This window comes from Natator depressus, chromosome 6 (genome assembly GCF_965152275.1).
Source record: "Natator depressus isolate rNatDep1 chromosome 6, rNatDep2.hap1, whole genome shotgun sequence".
In the NCBI taxonomy this organism is placed as follows: Eukaryota; Metazoa; Chordata; order Testudines; family Cheloniidae; genus Natator; species Natator depressus.
In genome coordinates this window covers 28,131,469-28,157,011 of record NC_134239.1, presented here as the reverse complement: position 1 = coordinate 28,157,011, position 25,543 = coordinate 28,131,469, and the positions used below count along the sequence as shown (strand labels likewise).

Below are 25,543 nucleotides of genomic sequence, written 5' to 3'. Positions count from 1 at the left end.
GTGCAGTGGTACAGCTGTGCCGCTGCAAGGTCTGTAGAGTAGACATAGCCTCACATACCAATTGCTGAGCCCGCAAAGCAGGCAACACAAGAATAAAGCTGCTTCTCAGAAGTCAGGTCAGGATTTTTTATTTTTATTTTTTTAGTACCCTTAATGTGCAGTCAAATGGCTTCCTGCTCCTGTATTTACATGAACAAAACCACTTTGTTTTGGTTTTGTTTTGGAAACTTGAGTGGGTAAAGCAGGTGTTGTCCTGCTGGCAGGGTTTTTTCCCCCTCTCCGGGAACCTGGAGTTAAAAAAAATGCCTCCCACTGAGTCATTGTACATGTTGCCTAATCATTTTACACAGGGGCTTAATATCACCACGTGGCAAGTGGCCACAACTCTTGATCAGCTTTTTATACCTATTTTTCCCCTTCTCAGAGAACTTTCTTCCATCAGCATCATTCCTCCCATTTCTTCATATCTCCATCTCTTGTCTCTTTCCCTCTGCAGTCTTTTCTTTCATCATTTCAGGACGACCCCAAAGAAGATTGCGAGGCTCCGTTCCCAGTACAGCCACGCTACAATGGGTACCTGACAGTGTGAGCCAAATTCAGCTAGAGCAACTCTGCCTTGAACAGTATGTGCTTGACAGTGACAACCCCACTTCAGAGTTCAGCCACTTTGATCAAGCTCGGAGACTTGCTACCTGCCACATGAAAAGATGTGGCCATTGAAACTACAATGAAAAGCTTGGTTATCCATCCCCCTGTTTTTGTTCAGCTAAAATGATCAGTGTCTCTCATTTTACTGCATTTTCCACCTTTGGTTTCTAAAGGCTTATTTCCTGGGGTTTTTTGTTTTTCCCCACAATCCAAATATTTTGTTAAAAAGAAGCTCCATATATGAATATATAAATTAAATACAATTGAAAAGGAAAGGAGAAATGCAGAGGCTTCTAACGTATCAGATGTGACTATGAGGAGAATCAGGTGTTCAGCATGAATATCCTCTGAGATAATGATCAAATGTTTTGTATAAATACAGTCTCATTCAGTAACCATATGGAGCTAGGGAATAGTTTAGTTTACGACTTGTAGTTATGACATTTAGGGCGTGTCTACACGTACAGTGCTGCAGTGGCACAGCTGCACCGATGCAGCATGTCTGGTGAAGATGCTATATGCCGAAGGCAGAGAGCTCTCCCTTAGACAAAATAAAACCACCTCCACAAACAGCAGAAGTTCTGTCAGCGGGAGTAGCTCTCCCACCACAATAGCGCTGTGCACATGAGCCCTTATGTCAGTGTAACTTATGTCGCTCAGGTGGGTGGTTTATTCACACCACTGAGCAAAAGTATGTTATGCCGGCTTCAGCTGTAGTGTAGACATGGCCTCAGTTAGGCAAGACTGACTCTTACATATGTTCTTTGTCATTTTTTGGGTGTTCTCTGGTGTGAAGGTGGTTGTGTTTTGGGAAGTTAAGTTTGTGAGATCTGTGGCTTTGTCTACACTACAAGCATCAGTGTACACACTTACTACAGTGATGAAAGGTTTTTTTTTTTTTCCATTACTGTAGTAAATCCACCTGGTGGCTAAGTTGATAGAAGTATTCTTCCATAGACCTAGCCATTTCGACATTGGGGCATGGATCGGCTTAACTATGTCTCTCAGACGTGTGAATTTCTCACACCCCGAGCGATGTAGCTAGGTTAACCTATGTTTTAGGTGTAGATCAGGCTAGTGTCTGTGTTTCTGGAAAGTTAGAGGGGCATTGTGAGATGAGGAGAAGCATGTGATACTGAAGGGAACCACAAAACAATAAACTTTTTAGAGTAAAAAGGAGGAGCAGTTTGTTCTTCACAAAACAAAAATTTGGGGTAGTTGCCCGTTTTGTTTTTTAAGCAGCGTTTTCAAGTCACGTTTTGGATTAATGTTTAAATATATGTTTTAACTGGGTGATAAATGTTAGGGGCAGAAGGAAGAGAGAGAGACAGGTATTGCAGGATCCTGGGCATCACTGGGCTTTTTTTTAATGGGAAAGGAAGTAACTAAAGGGCAGATCATGAATGGTGCTAAGCTTTCAGGGAACAATCTGAAAGAGTCCAGCTGGCTACTCTGCCATGTCTCCTCCAGCTTCACATAGCCTGAGTTCTGCTGGTGGCAGAGGAGAATGAGTCAACAGTGTGCCCTTGTTGCCAAGAAGGCCAATGGCATTTTGGGATGTATATGTAGGGGCATTGCCAGCAGATCGAGGGACGTGATCGTTCCCCTCTATTCAACATTGGTAAGGCCTCATCTGGAGTACTGTGTCCAGTTTTGGGCCCCACACTACAAGAAGGATGTGGAAAAATTGGAAAGAGTCCAGCGGAGGGCAACAAAAATGATTAGGGGACTGGAACACATGACTTATGAGGAGCGGCTGAGGGAACTGGGGTTGTTTAGTCTGCGGAAGAGAAGAATGAGGGGGGATTTGATAGCTGCTTTCAACTACCTGAAAGGGGGTTCCAAAGAGGATGGATCTAGACTGTTCTCAGTGGTAGCTGATGACAGAACAAGGAGTAATGGTCTCAAGTTGCAGTGGGGGAGGTTTAGGTTGGATGTTAGGAAAAACTTTTTCACTAGGAGGGTGGTGAAACACTGGAATGTGTTACCTAGGGAGGTGGTGGAATCTCCTTCCTTAGGTATTTTTAAGGTCAGGCTTGACAAAGCCCTGGCTGGGATGATTTAGTTGGGGATTGGTCCTGCTTTGAGCAGGGGGTTGGACTAGATGACCACCTGAGGTCCCTTCCAACCCTGATATACTATGATTCTATGAGAAAGGGAGTTTCTTGTGTGAGTGGCACTCCCCTTCTTGGGGTCTGTGAACATGGAAGGGAGCTTGAAGGCCCCGGGACAGGCTCCATATGTTTGTGATTCATATTTGACATAGATCAGAACTTTGGGTGAAATGTGTAATCATTAAAATATGGTGTTTTTGTCAGTATGACCAAAGGTGGCTTATCACCAGAGTCGGGAAATGCAGGTATTCCAGTGAATGGGAGGAAAGAGTGTGTGAATGCTAATCTCATATGGAACTAAAAGATAATTTCCATATACTAAACAAGCAGTCTCAGCCAGGGAGGAAAACCACTGCATAGAGGTGGGAAATATGCGTGCCAAATGGTTAAGGGACCAGACAACTTTTTTGTGCACTGAATATTCAATCAGAATTATGTAAGAACACACCATCTTTCCAACTACATTAAAATAGTGTGTGGAACATGTCATGGTGAACATGTAGCAGAACGGGACCGAGGGGAATCCACATTCTGTGCTAGTTTTATTGTGGCAGGTATTGGTGTCCAGAATGGCCAACTTCCTTTCTGATATGATGATGAGCGAAGTCACATCTTTACCTTTATTCTCTGAGCTAAAACTGGTAGGCCAGCAGAGCTGATGGGAAAAAGCAAGAGGCCAGGTGGTCTCTGCAACCCAGACTAGCCCTCTGAGAGGCTGTGGTGTTAGAGAGAAAGAGATTGCAAGTGTACAAGTACATGAAGAAGTGAGACGAAACCTGAACCATAGAAGATGAATGTGCTGTTTGCCTGAATCACTAATCTCTCTGAATGTGCGTAGTGCCTCATCTACATGAGCTTTTACATTAGTGCAAGGCTAGGTATGATTTCATTCAGGTCCCTAGCGTCTCCTTACCATAATATGGGGTGAATCACATCAGAGTGGATGACCAGTCTGGCCTTTATAAATCTGGCAGTAATGCTAGAGGGGAAGGTGCTTGCCAGCTGCTCAGTCCATTCAGACAGAGGCTGTCCTAGCCAATGCCAGGGACAGAGGTCTTTGGGAAGAAGCCTTCCTGTGCCTGGAGAATTTCCTCAAACTCTAGAGCTAAGTCGGTTTCCACCCACTAGAATGAATTACAAAACTCCGTTTTGATTTTGAGATTTTTATGGAAATGAAGTAGGGGCAAGAGGTGAATAAATGACACTATTTAGATTTTCCAGTGTTTCTTTCTTCCTTTTCTTAAAGGCTTATTACACTCGATATCTATGTGTACACTCGATATCTATGTGTTCATGCCCATATAGGCAAGTTACACGGCGTAAATAATTTTGTCTGTTTAATCCTTACATGTAATTGTTAAAATATATTACCACTATGCAGCGAAGGAAACAGTCAGTTTGCATCGGTAGGTTATGAGGATCTGAAAGTTCAGTTTGTTTTCTATGTGTATGTGCCTGCCGAACTCCATCTAGTGTTGGTCTTTAGTCTCTTTTATGTGCATTTTCCAGTCTATATTGTCTGGTGCCACCTAGTGGTAGAAGAAAATAATTATGGGTGAGTTCCATTAAATCATTTGTTTTCAAACTGGGGCATTTCCCCTTGTCTGGGAAGGGAGGCGCCAAGGTTATCCGGTGGATGCAAGGACCTGACTGTCCTCTCACTAGCTAAACCTGCGGCTCCAGCTGCTGCTGCCAGGCTAGAAGAGCTAGGAGGAGTTTGGGGCATAACATCTCCCTGTGCAGCAGCTTCAGGGGGTGGGGAGCATGTCAGCTCACTCTCCTCTCCAGAGGCTTGTGTGCATGTGTCCCCTTGTGAGAGTTCCTCCCTTCCTGCACAGGCTCTTGTGCATGCATGCTGGGGATTTTGTCAGGGCCAAAGGAGCCTGTGGCCTGTGAGTGATTCTGGGGAGTCCCAGGGGTGGGAACACAAGAAAAGGGGTGCAGCCCAACTGTCTATCACCCACCCAGTGCATATCATGGAAAGGGGATGCTCAAAGCTGGGAGACCCTGGCAAAGATGGACTCCTGGACCCTAGGTATCCAAAGAAACAGAGTTTCTTAGAAAGATGTGGGGTATACATGGGACATGAATCTCCAAAGCGGAGTGCAGCAAAAAAAGGCTTGGGAAACTCTGCATTAAATGTTTGCAGGTACTAAAACACCTTAATCAGAAATTGCAAGGCACCTCCTTGGATTTCCGTTTGCTAGCATGTACACGCATGTTGGCATTGCTATCTGAAAGGCTGCAGATTGGGTTCTTGGAGAATTATAAAAAGAAAAGGAGTACTTGTGGCACCTTAGAGACTAACCAATTTATTTGAGCACAAGCTTTTGTGAGCTACAGCTCACTTCATCGGATGCATATTATGGAAAATACAGAAGATGTTTTTATATACACAGACCATGAAAAAATGGGTGTTTATCACTACAAAAGGTTTTCTCTCCCCCCACCCCACTCTCCTGCTGGTAATAGCTTATCTAAAGTGATCACTCTCCTTACAATGTGTATGATAATCAAGGTGGGCCATTTCCAGCACAAATCCAGGTCTCTCCCCCCCCCCCCCGCCCACTCTCCTGTTGGTAATAGCTTATCTAAAGTGATCACTCTCCTTACAATATGTATGATAATCAAGGTGGGCCATTTCCAGCACAAATCCAGGGTTTAACAAGAACGTCTGAGGAACAATGGGGAGTGGTGGGGGGGAATAAACAAGGGGAAATAGGTTACTTTTTATAATGAATCAACCATTCCCAGTCTCTATTCAAGCCTAAGTTAATTGTATCCAATTTGCAAATTAATTCCAATTCAGCAGTCTCTCGTTGGAGTCTGTTTTCGAAGTTTTTTTGTTGAAGGATAGTCACTTGGAGATCAGAAATCGAGTGACCAGAGAGATTGAAGTGTTCTCCAACTGGTTTATGAATGTTATAATTCTTGACATCTGATTTGTGTCCATTTATTCTTTTACGTAGAGACTGTCCAGTTTGCCCAATGTACATGGCAGAGGGGCATTGCTGGCACATGGTGGCATATATCACATTGGTAGATGTGCAGGTGAACGACTCTCTGATAGTGTGGCTTATGCTCAGATAAATTAGTTAGTCTCTAAGGTGCCACAAGTACTACTTGTCTTTTGCAAATACAGACTAACATGGCTGTTACTCTGAAACCTTGGAGAACCATAGAATCATAGAATATCAGGGTTGGAAGGGACCTCTGGAGGTCATCTAGTCCAACCCCCTGCTCAAAGGAGGACCGATGCCCAATTAAATCATCCCAGCCAGGGCTTTGTCAAGCCTGACCTTAAAAACTTCTAAGGAAGGAGATTCCACCACCTCCCTAGGTAACGCATTCCAGTGTTTCACCACCCTCCTTGTGAAAAAGCTTTTCCTAATATCCAACCTAAATCTCCCCCACTCAACTTGAGACCATTACTCCTTGTTCTGTCATCTGCTACCACTGAGAACAGTCTAGAGCCATCCTCTTTGGAACCCCCTTTCAGGTAGTTGAAAGCAGCTATTAAACCCCCCCTCATTCTTCTCTTCCATAGACTAAACATCCCCAGTTCCCTCACGCCCAGACAATTATTGTATGTCAACGTATACAATAAAAATAACATTCTTAAAACTGTTTCCAGTTTATCAATGACATATCTTTCAAATGTCACTGAGTTCAGAGAGCTTTGGATCAGAAACACATGGAGACATAATAGTAATGCTTATTGTATAGTATACAGAGGATGGGAGAATGTTTTAAATCATAGATGGAAAAGATTTCTTAGCTCTAGGCTCATCCCTTTCCAAGGGAAGATGATTCCCTAAGACGCATTTTCTAGTATTTTGTCCGAGATCCTATAGTTTTCTTTTATAACTTTTTAGGTATAGTATAAAAAATATTAGTTGTGTATTCCTATTTCTATAATTAAATATTGAAATATTGTGATTGCTGTATAACCCCCCCCCCACGCAATATAGCTGAGCAATTTTTTTGTTTGTTTTTTTCTGTTAAATAAGTATTTTCTACCTACTAATTTGTATGTCCATAAATTTTGGGTGTTCATTTTGCGTATCAAAAGTTTTGATATTTACTAGCAAACATAGATTTGATCTGATTATATATTCTCTCTGCAGCTGTTAATTTGAAGATGTTTAATTTCTGTTTCTTACTTCCAGTACTTAGTTATCTAACTCCTATTATTTATTTTATTTTCAGATCAAACCTGCAGCTGCCTGTAAGTGCCAATCTATTACATTATTATGATTTTGTTTAGTATCCTAATTTCACAATGTGGCCACAAGAACAAATGGATATAAACTGGCCATCAATGAGGTCAGGCTTGAAATTAGACGAAGGTTTCTAGCCATCAGAGGAGTGAAGTTCGGGAACTGGCTTCCAAGGGGAGCAGTGGGGGCAAAACACCTAACTGGATTCAAGACTGAGCTTGATAGGTTTATGGAGAAGATGGGACTGCCTACAAAGGCATGTAACCGATCTGCAACTGCTAGCAGCAAATATCTCCAATGGCCAGTGATTGGACACGGCAGTACAATTAACGCAAAGTAAAAAAGTCTGATGTAAAAGCAGGGAACAGTAAAGCGGTATTTAAAGTGGTGGTGGTATAGTCTGAAGAAAACCTAAACAATAACAAAAGTGAATACACATACATAAAGTGAAATACCAGAATTATGTGAAGGTGTTTAACTCCTTTTCTTTTTGCGAATACAGACTAACACGGCTGCTACTCTGAAACCATTTTTCTGTAATTTTTCCTTTTCCTATAGGCCTTAAAGTTTGCAGCTCAATAAATGTAAATGCAACAACGACAGAAATCAATATTGACACAAAAGAAAACTTAACAATAAGCAATGTAACTTTTGCAAATGGAACACTGTTTCAGAATTCAACACGGAACAATTCAATAGAAGGTCTTTCCCCTGGTGTACAATACATTATCAACTTCCAAAATGGTACAGAAGCATGCTGCAAAAATATTACAACAAGTAAGTGACATGAGGTTGTTGTGGGAGGGAGTATCTTTTCATTTTATAACTTTCTTACCATTTTAAGTCCTCTCTACACCACGAGAAAGCAAAAGGCATACCAGAGCGTGGCTCCACCTTGATTTCTGGCAGAGTAGTGAACCATGTTATGTCAAAGACCTGTGTCTGCTTAGTAGGCTCTGAACACAGTTTGTGAACATGTGGCCTTACAATAGTTCATGAATGCAGGTGCTGTCACCTAGTTGTAGACTCTTTACCTATGAAGGGTTACTTTCCTTTGCTTTCCTTTTCGTGGCTTCAGCTGGCAGCATGGACAAATGTATAGAGTTGGGCTAGCGAAGTGTGTGTTTGGACTGTGACTTATATTTGAAATACTTGTGTGACAAATCATTCCTGCAACTGCTTATATACTATAATATATATGGTACTGTACCACATATCCAGATGATGTTGGCTGCTGGCCCTGTATTCAAGGACCTTCTCCTTACATTGTTATACAGTCAGCAGGGCCCCTTTTCCCACAGTTGCAATAAGTATCTTTTAGAAAGACCATCAGGTTGGTGGTAACAGCCTTCAACAGCCTGAATGGTGAAGGCAGGAGAAATGAGGCAGCCTGACATCTGAGTGATGTGGAGGTCGGTGCTGCTGCTCCTCAGTCCTGGCTGACCAAACCCTCAGATGGAAAAGGGACTGAGGGGGTTAAGGGGTGAAGGGGATCAGTAATCAACAACTAGGAAATACCCAGTTGTGGATGAGGAAAGTTACTGCTAAGGCCTCCAGAGTCCTGACTGCCTCCTGGCATAAGCAGAATACATAAAATAAATATTTACATGCACATGAATGAAAACCTAGGCCAGCATATTCTACCTGAATACATTAGTAAGTCCTTAAGGAGTTCTAAGGGTGCTGCCCTCTATCAGTAAATCTTAGTCTCCGGCCACATTATTGTGTCTTGCTGCTCCCTTTCTATTTCTCACGGTGGTACTCAAGACTTCCCATGACCGTCCTCCTATTCAAAACTGTCCTTTCCTTCTTAATGCTCACAATAGGCTCTTCCCTGCTAAATTTATGCCAGGCCCGGATTAGCTGATTGATTCTAAAAGGAAGGGTTGTGGGAAGCACTGTGAAAATTCTGTTGGAAGCTATGAATTAATGGAGTCTTGCAGTTAGCATCAGATGTGTTTAAAGCAAAGGAATCCCCTTTGATAAATTTCATTCTAATATATCTGGCTGATCTATGGGTGTGAAACTCAGCACAACACTGAGTGACTCTAATGGCATATTTTGGAATGATCATCTTTTCTGTATATTCTTCTAACTGTAATCTTTGCGACCCCTTGACTGTCTGTATGACTGCCCATATTATAATGTAATCTAGTTCCAGAATCTAACATTTAAAAGGCACTTTTCTAGATTTTTCTATATTCCGTATCGGAAAAGTTACTTTAAGATTTATGAAAATAACAGATGTAGGGCAATATAAATGCACTTTGTATATAAGAAGGCTACATAACTTGTAAGGCCATGGCAGAAACCAAGAAACAGTTAGGGTATCTCTTCATCACAATGAAATCGTAATAAAATGGCACGGCCAGAAGTGTACACAGATTTTGGGGATCCCATAGTTAAACTAATAATGCCTTAATGGTTTCCTGTGAAAGATATAGAACTAAATTCATTAGTACACTTCAGTTGCTTTGTACTGCCTTGCTGAGGCAAAACCAAGTTTACATAGTGGCATAACCAGAGTGGTGCACTCAGCCAATATGTACCAATTAATCTAGCCAAGAATATCTAGAAGAATGCCAGTTATAGTATAAGAAGGGACTTCTTAATGTTAAGGCTATCAGATTGAGTACGGGAAATGCTGAGAGATCAAGCATATGATAATCCATGTAATGACAAGTCCTAGAATGGCATTAAGAATTTCAAGAATGAAGTCACTAGCAAGACATTACATGAAAGTGTACTGAGGTAAGTTCACAAGCAGAACAGCTTGTCTTGCCATGTCCATAATGACATGGCACATTTCATACTGTGCCCCATAAAATTAATATTCGTATTCAGTAGTCATAAGTCAAAATAAAACATGATCGTAAGCGACAAATGTTTGGATCACTGATATGGAATACTGTAGTAGATCTTATTAAAAAAAAATCTATCGGGTAAAAACACAGTTATATTATGTGAATTAATATTGGAGCACTAATTGTTTTGTTTTCCTCTCAGGAAATGTTTTTGCTGTACTATTAATGCATGTATTTTTTACCAAATAGAACCCAGTGCAGTTTCTGACCTCAAAGTTATAAATATTGGCACAGGAGAAGTAACCTTGACTTGGCAAAACAGTGATGCTGAGGCTTTTAAGTACACTTATAGGATACTCTATAAAGATGGAACTTCATCTTCAGAAAACATCACTTCAGACAAGTCTGCTACCATTACAAAATTAAAACTTGGTACCTTGTATACAATTACGGTCTTCGCAGTAGTTGCAGGGACTGAAGGAGACCCCACCACCATAGAGACCTATACAAGTAAGTCATGGAAAATTCTTTCAAGAAAATATTCTGAAATTATAGTCTGTGATTTCAACATCTGTTACCTCATCACTTTGTCTGATTCATGAAATTTCTATAAATCTTTGACAAAAACCCCTAGTTTTAGTTAATCAGCTTGTAACGATTCAGTTTGGGTTAAGTGATTTCTGCCAATATAATACTGCTGCCATTAGTGGTGCTGGGTTGATTAATAGCTTTAAGAACATAATGTAGGAATCAACTTACAGTTCAGATTCTGTAAGACCGAAAACTATATATCATGAGATGTATTTTAGGGAAGAACAATAAATACTAACAAATTATTCCTTCGCTTGTATAGTGGGGGAAAAATCAAAGATTTCCAAGTGTTGTACATTTTATTTGTTTTATGACTTATGCTTTATTAAATGTATGTATAAGTGACATGGCCAATAATCAAGACAGTCATGTTGCAAAGGAAAAGACAAAGCAAATGTTTGTAAGATACTTACAACGGATTAAGTAAATACTTATGAATTGTTATGAATATATACATAAACATAGATTGGTATCATACATTTCACTGTATCATATGTTTCACAAAACACATTTCCTTAGAGACCTGCTTTGATGATAGCCCAGGATTAATTGGGTCTCATTAAGACTTAGTAATGTTTGGAAGATTATTTTTTTGTCTCTGAATCCAATCCTGCAGTGTTTACTCTCACGAAAGTTTGCTTCAGTATGGGCAGTGGTTGGAGCTCTGAGTGATTACATAGAGAGCAGTAAGAACAGAAGATTTAAAAAAAGGGGGGGGAACCTTCAAAAATACTTCAAGAAAAAATAAATGTGACAAAGAAAATGGGTTAGATACTCAGCTAGTGTAAATCAGCACAGATCCACTGAAGCAACTGTTCATCCATCTGAGGATTTGCAGCAGTTGGCAATCTGGCCCACAGAATTAATAATAAAAGCTAGCACTGCAATAAATAGGAGCGTAAGTGTTACAAAGGGAGACCATCTCATATTCTTCTCACACGTGTGTGTGTGTGTGTGTGTGTGTGTGTGTGTGTGTTTGCATGTGTGCGTGCGAGAGAGATCTTCCCCCACCTCTTGATCAAGGAGTTTTCCCAATGCTGAGGGGTTGGTTCCACCTGAATAAATGCCCAGAAGGGAGTGCTATATTTCATTGAAGTTGTCCAGCTTTGTCACTGTTTAAAGCAAAGAAATCCCCTTTGATAACTTTCATTCTAATAAAACTGGCTGACATATGAGTGTGAAACAGCGCAACACTGAGTGACTCTAATGTTATATTTTGGAATGATGATTTTTATGTGTATTCTAATGGTGATCTTTGAAACCACTTGGCTGCCTGTATAACCGCCCATATTGTTATGTAATCTTGCTCCAGAATCTAACATTTATAAGGCACTTTTCCAGATTATTCTATATTCTGTATTGGAAATGTTACTTTAAGATTTAGGAAAATAACAGGTGTAAGGCAATATAGATGCACTTTGTATATAAGAAGGCTATATACTTAAAGTGTTTTGCTGGATTGGGGTCTGTACTCAGAAAATGAAGTAGTACCATTACAAAACACTGTTAAGGATTTTCTTTTACTGCACGTAGGACTTGCCATACTGTGTCAGATCTAAAGACCATCTAGTCCAGTATCCTGTCAGTAAATAATAGTTTATATTGCAAAATTGTCGACATTTGTACCAGATTGCCTTTGTGTTAGAATCCAAGATGACTACTGGACATCAGACTTAAACAAATTATCCTAAAAATTATAGGCCTGAATTCTCATTTATAGTATGGCCTCTTTACACCACTCTAGTCATGAAAATTGGCCTTAAAGTGGGCATCACTGCCAGAGTGGTACAAAAGGGCTTTGACATGAATGAGAACCTGACCCATACATTCTTTTTTCACTGTTAGGGAATATTTGTTGATCAACCCAAAACCGTTTGAGTGCACGTTTCTTATTTTGTGGTGGGAAATCATGGGAAATGATGTCTGCTTTGTCCAGGGAGAAGTGATGAGCACGTTTGTCTGCTTCTCTTAGGCCTACATACAGTTTTTGAGCCTCTAGAACTCTTTAAATTAGGGCATGGTTTTTCTAACTGAAATAAATACACCCCAGGGTGTGAATACAGTTGTATTGCTGTAGAGGTTCTTTTATAGGTTCCAGTACAGAGCTGGGTGTATTGGTTGACCACAGGATGACTATGATCCGCCAATGCGATGCAGCTGTGAAAAAGGCTAATGCAGTGCTAGGATACATCAGACAAGGTATTTCCAGTAGAGACAGGGAAATGTTAGTACCATTATACAAGGCACTGGTGAGACCTCCTCTAGAACACTGTGTGCAGTTCTGGTCTCCCGTGTTTAAGAAACATGAATTCAAACTGCAAGAGGTGCAGAGAAGGGCTACTGGAATGATCCAAGGAATGGAAAACCTACCTTATGAGAGGAGCCTCAGAGAGGCTGGCTTGTTTAGCCTAACCAAAAGAAGGTGCTGAGGGGAGATATGATTGCTCTCTCTAAATACATCAGAGGGATAAATACGAGGGAGGGAGAGGAGTTATTTAAGTTAAGTGCCAATGTGGACACAAGAACAAATGAATATAAACTGGCCATCAATGAGTTTAGGCTTGAAATTAGACAAAGGTTTCTAACCATCAGAGGAGTGAAGTTCTGGAACCAGCTTCCAAGGGGAGCAATGGGGGCAAAACACGTAATTGGCTTCAAGATTGAGCTTGATATATTCATGGAGGGGATGGTATGATGAGACTGCCTATAGTGGCATGTACCCGATAGGTGACTGCTAGCAGCAAATATCTCCAGTGGTTGGTGATGGGACACTGGATGTGGAGGGCTCTAAGTTACTACAGAGAGTTCTTTCCCAGGTGTCTGGCTGGTGGGTATTTTCCACATGCTCAGGGTCTAACTGATCACCATATTTGGGGTAGGGAAGAAATTTCCCCCCATGTCAGATTGGCAGAGACACTGGGGGGTTTCACCTTCCTCTGCAGTATGGGGCACGGGTCACTTGCAGGTTTAAACTAGTGCAAATGGTGGATTCTCTGTAACTTGAAGTCTTTAAACCATGATTTGAGAACTTCAGTAACTCAGCCAGAGGTTATGGGTCTATTGCAGGGGTGGGTGAGTGAGGTTCTGTGGTCTGCAATGTGCAGGAGGTCAGACTAGATGATCATGATGGTCCCTTCTGACCTAAGTCTTATTCCCCTTCCCATACAGGAATAAATTATACAGGTTTGAGCACCTTTATATCATAATAACTGTGTCTACACTAGGAGATTGTACCATGTTAACTACACAATACAGGTGAAGCAGTACAATTGTGTGGTGTTGCCTGATCTAGGGTGGTGGTAATATTAATTTGGATAGTATGGGTTTTAGGCTCGCCAATCTGTTTGATCAGAAGATAAAAGTTCTTGTCCCGAATCAGGCTCTACAGAATTTACAAAGGACCCTCGGGGGTATAACAGGAAGCTCACACTGAGACAGATATAGCCGTAAAGACTTTTTATTAAAATCAATGAAATAGTAATTACATGGTAAAATAATCGGAGGTACAAAGTTACAATTGCATTACTGCTATTCAAAAGATATATATGGTATTATATGCTACAAAGGTTTGCTTAATATACTCACACCCTTCCTCCATAACCTGATGGTGAGAGAGACAGGACCAGCCTCACGGTTCAGGTTTCTCAATTCTTCAGTGAGGGATGCAGTGCTTAGAAGAAGCTGAGGCTAAGAGCTATCAAAGTTAACTTAGAGTTTACTTGACAAACTTAAATTTAAAATCAAAACCTAATAAACAAACTAAGAATAAAAGCTTGGGGAAACCAAGCTTAGCCTAGTCCCCTTGGAACTTAGAAAGTTCAGAAAAACAGGTACAGCCCACTAATAGTAGTAGTCATCGTAGATAGATAGAATAGAATACTCTAGCGAAGTGGGTCACCTCTTTTATAGGGCACAAGTGCCAGAAATCCTTCCTCCTGTGCCCACATTTCATTCCTCACCCACAAAAATGTTAGGGTACACTTACTCCATAGGCTAGTATGTTTGTACGTATTGATGACATGTACATACGCACATATGTGATTTTTGTTCTTTAGTCATTTCAGTTCTTTCCTTGTGGTGTACCTGTTAAGTCTGTGGGTACAAACTTGGAAACCCCTGTCATAAATATAAAGGGAAGGGTAACCACCTTTCTGTATACAGTGCTATAAAATCCCTCCTGGCCAGAGGCAACATCCTGTTACCTGTAAAGGGTTAAGAAGCTCAGCTAACCTGGCTGGCACCTGACCCAAAGGACCAATAAGGGGACAAGATACTTTCAAATCTTGGGGGGGAAAGGCTTTTGTTTTGTGCTCTTTGTTTACGTGCTTGTTCTCTCTTGGGACTGCGAGAGGCCAGACAGAAATCCATCTTCTCCAACCCATCCTAATCCAAGTCTCCAATATTGCAACCAGAAAAGAAAACTTGTGGCACCTTAGAGACTAACCAATTTATTTGAGCATAAGCTTTCGTGAGCTACAGCTCACTTCATCGGATGCAACCAGTATAGGTAAGCCAAGCAAGGCGGACTAGTTTACCTTTAGTTTTATGTGAATTTTCCCTGTGTTAAGAGGGAGGTTTATTTCTGTTTTCTGTATCTTTAAGGTTTTGCCCAGAGGGGGATCCTCTGAGTTTTGAATCTGAATACTCTGTAAAGTATTTTCCATCCTGATTTTACAGAGGTGATTCTTTTACCTTTTCTTTAATTAAAATTCTTCTTTTAAGAACCTGATTGATATTTCATTGTTCTTAAGATCCAAGGGTTTGGATCTGTGTTCACCTGTACAGATTGGTGAGGATTATTATCAAGCCTTCCCCAGAAAAGGGGGTGTAGGGCTTGGGGGATATTTTGGGGGGAAGACATCTCCAAGTGGTCTCTTTCCCTGTTCTTTGTTTAAAATGTTTGGTGGTGGCAGCATACTGTCCAAGGACAAGGCAAAGTTTGTACCTTGAGGAAGTTTTTAACCTAAGCTGATCAGAATAAGTTTAGGGGGTCTTTCATGCGGGTCCCCACATCTGTACCCTAGAGTTCAGAGTGGGGAAGGAACCCTAACAACCCCCTATACCAGTCTTCCGTTATCTATCTGTCTAGGTAAAAGATCTTAGACATACTCGTGGGTGTTGACTTACTATTTAGGTGACAGATCTCAATATGTAGGCCAACTTTGCTATCTGGGTGAAAGGTCCCAGATATAGCTATACTAACTTTGCCTTAGTTTAACATACAGGATATGGCCTGTAGGTCCCTTGCATTACATCCGAACTTACTTTAATATAAATCTATAAACCTATTACAATAAACCAAATACTTAAACTATAAGAAAAGGTGTGTATATAATGCAAGCAGGCACATTAATCCTATAGGCTACAGTGTAGATGAGCACTTGCTGAGAATGCATGTGAAAGTAGCACACACAGTGTATGGCTGCAAATGTTTGTTCCTTACCTTTCTATAAGGATAAAGAATAAATGTTTGTAGCCTTGATTAAAAGTGTGAGGAGTGTCCATGTAAGCTTTTGCAAACCTGTTAAGTATCTTGGGTTAATTGGTTACTCAATTAACTCAAAGTAAAAAAGTCTGATGTAAAAGCAGGGAACAGTAAAGCGGTGTTTAAAATTGTGGTGTTGTAGTCTGAAGAAAACCCAATTAGCAATAACAAAAGTGAATACACATACATAAAGTGAAATGCCAGAATCATGTGAAGATGTTTAACCATTTTTCTGGAATTTGTCCTTATCTTATAGGCTTTGAAGATTGCAGCTCAATAAATGTAAATGCAACGACGACAGAAATCAATATTGACACAAAAGAAAACTTAACAATAAGCAGTGTAACTTTTGCAAATGGAACACTGTTCCAGAATTCAACACTGAACAATTCAATAGAAGGTCTTTCCCCTGGTGTACAATACATTATCAACTTCCAAAATGGTACAGAAACATGCTCCAAAAAAATTACAACAAGTAAGTGACCTGAGGTTGGGATAGAAGGGAGTATCTTTTGATTTTATAGCTTTCTTACCATTTTAAGCCCTGTCTACACAACCAGAAAGCAAAGGGCATAGCAGAGAGTGGCTCCAGCTTGATTCTTGGAAGAGTAGTGAACCACGTTATGTCAAAGACCTATGTCTGCTTAGTAGGCTCTGAACACAGTTTGTGAACATGTGGCCTACAATAGTTCATGAATGCAGGTGCTGTCACCAAGTTGTAGACTCTTTACCTATGAAGGGTTACTTTCCTTTGCTTTCCTTTTCGTGGCTTCAGCTGGCAGCATGGACAAATGTATAGAGTTGGGCTAGCGAAGTGCGTGTTTGGACTGTGACTTATATTTGAAATACTTGTGTGACAAATCATTCTTGCAACTGCTTATATACTATAATATATATGGTACTGTACCACATATCCAGATGATGTTGGCTGCTGGCCCTGTATTCAAGGACCTTCTCCTTACATTGTTATACAGTCAGCAGGGCCTCTTTTCCCACAGTTGCAATAAGTATCTTTTAGAAAGACCATCAGGTTGGTGGTAACAGCCTTCAACAGCCTGAATGGTGAAGGCAGGAGAAATGAGGCAGCCTGACATCTGAGTGATGTGGAGGTCAGTGCTGCTGCTCCTCAGTCCTGGCTGACCAAACCCTCAGATGGAAAAGGGACTGAGGGGGCCAAGGGGTGAAGGGGATCAGTAATCAACAACTAGGAAATGCCCAGTTGTGGATGAGGAAAGTTACTGCTAAGGCCTCCAGAGTCCTGACTGCCTCCTGGCAGAAGTAGACTAAATAAAATAAGTCTTTATATGCACATAAATGAAAACCTAGCCCAGCATATTCTACCTGAGTACATCAGTAAGTCCTTAAGGAGTTCTAAGGGTGCTGCCCTCTATCAGTAAATGTTAGCCTCTGGCCACATTACTGTGTCTTGCTGCTCCCTTTCTATTTCCCCCGTTGTTACTCAAGACTTCCCATCACCATCCTCCTATTCAAAACTGCCCTTTCCTTCTTAATGCTCCTTATAAGCTGTTCCCTGCTAAATTTACACCAGGCCTGGATTAGCTGATTGACGCTAAAATGAGGGGTTGTGGGAAGCACTGTGAAAATTCTGTTGGAGGCTATGAATTATTATAGTCTTGTGGTTAGCATCAGATGTGTTTAAAGCAAAGAAATTCCCTTTGATAAGTTTCATTCTAATAAATCTGGCTGATCTATCAGCACAACACTGAGTGACTCTAATGGCATATTTTGAAATTATGATCTTTTATGTATATTCTTGTAATTGTTAGTATTGCAACCACTTGCCTGTCTGTATTACCGCCCATAGTGTTATATAATCTAGCTCCAGAATCTAACGTTTATAAGGCACTTTTCCAGATTATTCCATATTCTGTACTGGAAAAATTACTTCTGAGATTTAGAAAAATAACTGAAGGGCAGCATAGATGCAGTTTGTATATAAGAAGGCTACATGTCTTGTAAGGCCATGGAAGAAAGAGAGAAACAGTTAGGGTAACTTACCCTCACAATCCAATATTAGTAAAATGGAGTGGTCAAAAGTGTACACAGGTTTTGGGTGTCCCATAATTAAACTAGTAATTCCTTAATGGTTTCATATGAAAGATACAGAGCTACGTTCACGGGTACACTCCAGCTGCTTTGTACTTCTTTGCTGATGCATAACCAGAGTGGTGCACTCAGCCAAAACATACCGATTAATCTAACCCATAACGGCTAGAAGAATGCCAGTTATAGTAAACGAAGGAACTTTTTACATTAATAAGGCCATGAGGTGGAGTATGGGAAGTGCTCAGAGTTCAAGCATATGATAATCAATGTTATGACAAATCCTAGAATGGCATTAAGAACTTCCAGAGCAAAGTCACTAGAAAGACAGTACATGAAAGTGTACTCTGATACGTTCACAAGCAGAACAGCTTGTCTTGCCATGTCCATAATGACAAAAATGACATTTCATGCTCTACCCTACCCTATAAAATTAATATTAGTATTCACTAGTCCTGGGGCTAAATAAGACATGATTGTAAATGACAATTTTTTGGATCACTGTTATAGAATACTGCAGTAGGTCTTAAAAAAACTCCAACCCTATAGTGTAAAAACACATTTATTTTCTGTGAATTAATATTGGAGCACTAATTGTTTTGTTTTCCTCTCAGCAAATGTTCTTGCTGTACTAATAATACATACACTTTTTACCAGACAGAACCCAGTGCAGTTTTTGATATCAAAGTTATAAATATCACCACAGGAGAAGAAACCTTGACTTGGTAAAACAGTGATGATGAGCCTTCTCAGTAAACTTAAAGGATAGTCTATGCAGTTAATGAAAGTTTTTCTCCAAAAAACATCACTTCCCAAATCACGACTGCTACCATTATGGGATTCGATCCTGGTGCCTTTTATGCAGTTAGGGTCTTTGCACAAGCTGCAGGGACTGAAGGAGACCCCACTGTCACAGAGACCTGTATGAGTAAGCAGGGCCAGCATTTCTGCCACAGGGGGCCCTGGAAAGCTAAGTTACATGATTGGGCTTCGGCTTCAGCCCTGCGCACTGGGGCTCAGGCTTTGGCTCCTTAGTTTCTGCTGTGGGCCCCAGCGAGTCTTAACACCGTCTCTGCGAGTAAGTCATTGAAACCTCTTTCAAGGAAACATTCTGAAATGATAATCTGTGGTTTCAACCTCCGTCACCTCATCACTTTGTCTGATTTATGAAATTTCAGTACATCTTTGACAGAAAACCCTACATTTTAGTTGATCTACTTGTAACTGTTCAGTCTAAGGCCTTGTCTACACTACGAGGAAAAATCAATCTCAGCTATGCAATTTGGGTTACGTGAATAGCATAACTCAAATCGACGTAGCTTAGATCTACTTACAGCAGGGTCCACACTATGCGATGTCGACGGGAGACACTCTCCCGTCAACTCCTCTTACTCCAGTAAAATACAGGAGTCAATGGACCCGCTAGACCCGCTAAATTGACTGCCGATGCATTGATCGTCATGTATCAATCCCCTCGTAAGTGTAGACAAGCCCTGAGATAAGTGATTTCTGCCAACGCAATACTGCTGCAGTTAGTAGTGCAAGTGTGAGAGAGAGAGAGAGAGAGAGAGCACTCTTCATCCATAAAGATTATGGCCCTCTTGATCAAGGAATTTTCCTTGCATTGAGGGGCTGTTTGCACTTGAATAAATGCCCAGAAGGAAGTGCTATATTTCACTGAAGTGGTCCAGCTTTGTCACTGTTCTTAAATGAACTCATTCATGTTTGGTAAGTCCCAGAGGCATTTTAACCAGATGGTCTATATGGGATATCACTGAGCATTTCTGAGCTGCTAAAGTCTGGATTGTTGGTTTTTTGTAGTTGCTATGGTGGTTCTGAGGAAACATTCCTTTTTATTTGGAGTCAGGGGAACTAACGAGGATGTTTTTGCCTGCACTTGCACAGCTTGCTGTTGCGCATAAGCTGTGATTCAAGAGTCTTGTTTGTCCTGGCAAAAGTTTTATCCCACACCAAACAAGGCCACAGCATATGGATAAGGGACCCTTTCCCTTTTTTGCATTTCCAGCATGTGTATTTGTAAATTTTGGAGGAAGTCCAATTCATACAACTTCAACAGACTAGACCCCTTACTGAGAAGTAAGAAGAAGGGCTTGTCTACACAATGCTTTCGTCTGCACCAGAGAGGTCCACACTAGCATGTCACACTCTAACTGGCCTGTGCGGACCCTGCTGACGTGCACTCAGAGTTTCCTACTGTGAGCTGATGTAGTGCTGTGCGAAACTTGACTATGTTAACGTGCACTAGGGAACTTTTAGTGAGTGCCGCAGGGTCCACAGTTACTGTGTGGCATGCTAATGTGGACTGAAATGTACATCCTTCTGGTGTGGACTAAACCACCATGTAGACGAACCCTGAGACACACTAGATGCAACTCACCACTGGCATGAACAGGAAATGAGATATTTTCTTAATTTTTTGTAAGGTAAATTCTGTTTTCTTTTGGTTAATTTATCAGTAATTTTAAAGCACTATGTAAATTAAACAAAAAACCCAAAACCACCAAATTTATCTTACAAGCTACTTCCATGATATAATCCTGTACTTTCTCTTTACATTTTTAATACATGTTGCTTCCAATATAAGAGAGGTAAACAGTCATTGATAGTATGGAGTCTTGGGGAATTTTCATAATATATATTGCTTCATATAAATATTTTAGAAGTCCCTGGTGATTTTGGAGACTAAGTACTTTAAAATATGTATTAAAATCATGTTATCATTGTAGTGCATCCATTCAAAGAATGTGAATATTTGAATATTTAATACTTTCTCTTAGTTGTTTTGTTGAACACCTAACTCCATTGACTTCAGTGGAGACGGGATTTCACTCAAAAAAAGGACATTCAAAGTAACTTACATTCAAGTAATAAAATCCAGTAGCTTCACTGATAATTGTACCCCAGGTTAGCAAAGCTTTGGTTTTGTCTAGGACAACTAAGGATAAAAAGTTAAGTAGGAAATGTTCACTGGTATTGTCAGTAATTTCATTTCTCTTTTAAACAAACAAACAAACCAACCTGACTTCTGGCATGCTGTGCCCTGTTTAATCAAGTTCTGGTGTGACCTTCTTGGCCTTTTGAAAATCCTAGCAGTTAAAAACATATAAGGGATATAGGGAAATGCTTCAGTTATAAATGTATGACTTCTGTAGAGCCCTACACACCTAAATTTGTATGAATTGCAATACAGAAGAAAATGCAGAGTATTTAAAAAAAAAAAAAGCAGTTAAGCAAATCTATTCATTCCTCAGCATATTAAGATAGGAATTAAGTAAAATTCAGGGATATGCTGTTAGATTTCCTGAACTGTGCTGTGCTGATGCTTGGTAAAATTAGAGATGACGTGTGCAGGAAAGGTAGCCCTCAACCACCTTTCTGTTTTCCTGAACATGAGGCTGCTGAGAGCTGAAATGGCACCCACTGGAACTTACATCAGACCCACCTTCCCTCTCCTGGCATTTCCCTTACATGGTAGCAGTAATAGGAGATGGGAAGGCTGGAGCAGCCCAAAGGGCTGAGGATTTGGTCCTTTAATTTTAGTCTGGTCCAGTGATATTGTGCTTTAATTTTAACTGGAAGTGTGCTTCTGAAAGTTGCAGAATTGACATCCCTGTGAAGTCCTCTGTCTATGCTATAGGCAGCGGAAGTGCAAAATTCTCCCTTGTCAGCAAGCTTCAACCTTGACCTTTGCATTCTATCTTCTAAGGGGAAAGGAGCCAGTTCGTTTTCCATGACTGTTCACTTGTTGGTCTCTCTGAACTACCACCAACAAAGATGCCAGTTGTGATAGTGGCTTATGTGGTATAGAATTGAGCTGTATGGAAATGGACTATGGCTAGCAACTCTTTTTTCATGCAGGTCACCAAACAGCCAACAGGCTACAGTGATTTACAATCATCAGCCTGAGCTGAAATCAAACTGGTGATGTAAAGGTGACAGGCACTGCCTTACATTACCATTTCCATGCAATCCCCTGCCAGAATTCAATCTCAGTATACAAACTCTTAACATTTTCTGCGATTACATTTTTTTCTTTATGCAATTCTTTCTTCCATGCTAAAGATAAACTACCTCTTTCTGTTTCTTAAACAGAGTCCAGTCCAGTTTTTAACATCCAGGTTACAAATGTTAGTGCACATGAATTAACTTTAACATACAGTTACAGGATATATATATTAAAAATAAAACCTAACCTATTGAGAGCCAGACGTTGAAAACCATGTGATGTAATTATTGACTTAGAACTTGGGACCTTTTACAGCTTCACAATACTTCCACTAGCAGTGGATAATAAGACTGAAGGAGACCCAAAAGCCACAAACATCTATATAAGAAAGTGACTGAGTTATTTTTCAGGCAGCAGGCCTGGGGCTGGTGGGAATAGAGAGTAAGGAATATCTTCTTTAAGGGTGACTTTCACTGCACCCACACATGGCGCCATGTAAGACTTCATGGTAAATTGGGATGTCAGACTTTTGATAGATCTACTGGACCAGACGACCCAGTGTGGCAATTCCTATCGATTGCAGGGTATTGGAAAGGCGAACTCCACTGCTAATGCTTCAGAGTTAAGAGTGCAAGGCTGTAGGGCAGTCAGCCCACAACTGCTATTCCACAAATAATTACACCTCAACAAATAATTGTCTCTTGTCTTCAACAGTGCCGAGTCCAGTGTTTAACATCAAGGTTTCCAATGTCAGTACAGACGAAGTGTCTTTAACCTGGGAAAACAAAGATGCTGCTGCTTCTGAGTACAGTTACAGGATACTCATTGAAAATAAACCTTCACCTACTAGGAACATGACAGTCAATGCCAGCAAAGCTGTAATTCCAGACTTAAATCCTGGTACATTTTACAACTTCACAATATTTCCACTCGCAGCAGATAACAAGACTGAAGGAGACCCAAATTCAACGTCCATTTACACAAGTAAGTCATTGAGCCACAATTGACTGTTTCATGTGAATACTCTGATAACCGAGTGTGACAATTCTTATCGATTGCAGGGTATTGGAAAGGCAAACTCCACTGCTAATACTTCAGAGTTAAGAGTGCAAGGCTGTAGTGCAGTCAGCCCACAACTGCTATTCCACAAATAATTACACCTCAACAAATAATTGTCTCTTGTCTTCAACAGTGCCCACTCCAGTGTTTAACATCGAGGTTTCCAATGTCAGTACAGACAAAGTGTCTTTAACCTGGGAAAACAAAGATGCTGCTGCTTCTGAGTACAGTTACAGGATACTCATTGAAAATAAACCTTCACCTACTAGGAGCATGACAGTCAATGCCAGCAAAGCTGTAATTCCAGACTTAAATCCTGGTACATTTTACAACTTCACAATATTTCCACTCGCAGCAGATAACAAGACTGAAGGAGACCCAAATTCAACGTCCATTTATACAAGTAAGTCATTGAACCACATTTGACTGTTTCATGTGAATACTCTGATAACCGAGTGTGACAATTCCTGTGGAATGCATGGGGGTTGGAAAGCAAACTCCACTGCTAATACTTCAGAGTTAAGAGTGCAAGGCTGTAGTGCAGTCAGCCCACAACTGCTATTCCACAAATAATTACACCTCAACAAATAATTGTCTCTTGTCTTCAACAGTGCCCACTCCAGTGTTTAACATCGAGGTTTCCAATGTCAGTACAGACAAAGTGTCTTTAACCTGGGAAAACAAAGATGCTGCTGCTTCTGAGTACAGTTACAGGATACTCACTGAAAATAAACCTTCACCTACTAAGAACATGACAGTCAGTGCCAGGGAAGCTGTAATTCCAGACTTAAATCCTGGTACATTTTACAACTTCACAATATTTCCACTCGCAGCAGATAACAAGACTGAAGGAGACCCAAATTCAACGTCCATTTACACAAGTAAGTCATTGAGCCACATTTGACTGTTTCTGAATTTGCACTCTGCCGATCAGTATTCTCACCTCATCTTCTTTATTAAGGAACACTTCCCTGTACCGTTTGAGTTTTAGGTACAGCATAACTATCCAATCTGAAGCATTATTTTCTTTTGTAGCTTCTCAGCATTCTAAATTTTCAAAAGTGACTAGTGATTCGTATGGCCTCAATTTTTGCATTTTCAACATCTTGGTCATGCCTGATTTTCTGAAAACTGGTGCTTTTCTGAAAATTAGGCCATTTTAAGGTGTCTCCAGTGGGGCACTCAAAAGTTGAAGCGTCCCACATCACTAGTCACTTTTGAAAATGTGGGCCAGTATATTTAGGTGTGTTACCATATTTAGGATAACATGGGGCAAGTCTGCAGAGAGATGAGAATTCAGGAGTAAATAATTTATTCTTTAAAACCCAGAGAGAGCTGAAATACTTCAGTATATTTGTAGGGAAGGAATAGAATGCATGCTTGCCCACACATGCGTGTGCACACACACACAATACACTCAAGTACATTGTCCGAGCACGCGCACACACTGAAATTTGCCACAGCTGGGGTTCAGAAGTCCTCTGAAGAGGTAGCTGCTGGGCTTTTATAAGGCTTTCAAAAAACAAAAGGAAGGGGTTTGCAGGATGGCAGATTAGTATTTATTATTTGTATTACTACGGTGTCTAGGAGCCCTACACATAGACCAGGACCCCATTGTGCTAGGAGTTAGAGGGTCAAATTAAGTCTGAAATTAGGTGTTTTGTTTATTATATTAATAATGACCATTGCCTTTTGTGTATTGTTTTGCTTGTACTATACAATTAGTATCATGTTACAGTACAAGCAAAACAATACACAAAAGATAGATAACTACTTGCAGACACACCTCCGTATCTTGGATTTTGTTGTAGTCAATGAAAAAACGCAGTCATTGTAATCAATTGTGGGTTTCCAGAACTGGACTCGGCCATGTTTGTGACTAAAGTGAGATGCTGATATCTGAACAAAACATTGTCCCTTTGAGTTAGGCTCTTGGGAGTACAAGTCCTTGACAGTGCACAGTCACATATCCTGTAACTTTGAAGGAGAGAAAGGGGAATCTCCTTATGCTCAAAACTGGTTTAAACAAGAGAGAGCCACCAGTGGCAAACACAACTAGAATGTCTGCCCTCAGGGAAACAACTTAATGGGAAAAGGTCAGAATGATCAGAAGGGGTGGCCTCATGAATAAATTCTAAGGGTATGTCCAAACTGCAGTCTGAGGTGTGATTGTACTCAGGCAGACATACCCATTCTAGCATGGCTAAAGATAGCAGTGTAGATGTGGGGGCAGGTGCTTCAGTGTGTGTGTGTGTGTGTGTGTGTGTGTGTGTGTTATAAAAGCATGGGGGACCGCAGCTATGTACTATGTATGTCTAGCCTGTGCCCCTGCATCTACACTGCTATTTTTACTCACTGAGCGAGTGAGAGTATGTTTATCCATGCTGCAATCACACCTCTGATTGCAGTGTAGACATATACCCTAAAATGAAGTAGACTAGATGTGGAGATAGTGATGAAACTAAAAAGGGACATGTCCTAGAATAACACTGATTTTAAAAAAAATCCACCCAACCAAGTTTCTTCAATAGCAATATCATATAAAGATTTTTTTTTTTTAGCTACTTCGCGTATAGTAGCTCTGGTCTTGC

General features: G+C 40.6%; 1 protein-coding gene across 1 annotated transcript in view; it reads left to right on the top strand.

Moving 5' to 3' along the window:
- The window catches only part of PTPRJ (protein tyrosine phosphatase receptor type J), a 138,228-nt gene that overhangs the window by 66,085 nt on the left and 46,600 nt on the right, over positions 1 to 25,543 (top strand). The window contains exons 2-8 of the mRNA XM_074954874.1: positions 6,972 to 6,990; positions 7,541 to 7,759; positions 10,036 to 10,296; positions 16,119 to 16,337; positions 22,608 to 22,877; positions 23,086 to 23,355; positions 23,564 to 23,833. Of these exons, the coding sequence (XP_074810975.1) occupies positions 6,972 to 6,990; positions 7,541 to 7,759; positions 10,036 to 10,296; positions 16,119 to 16,337; positions 22,608 to 22,877; positions 23,086 to 23,355; positions 23,564 to 23,833 (1,528 nt within the window). The remainder of the gene's footprint in view (positions 1 to 6,971; positions 6,991 to 7,540; positions 7,760 to 10,035; positions 10,297 to 16,118; positions 16,338 to 22,607; positions 22,878 to 23,085; positions 23,356 to 23,563; positions 23,834 to 25,543) is intronic.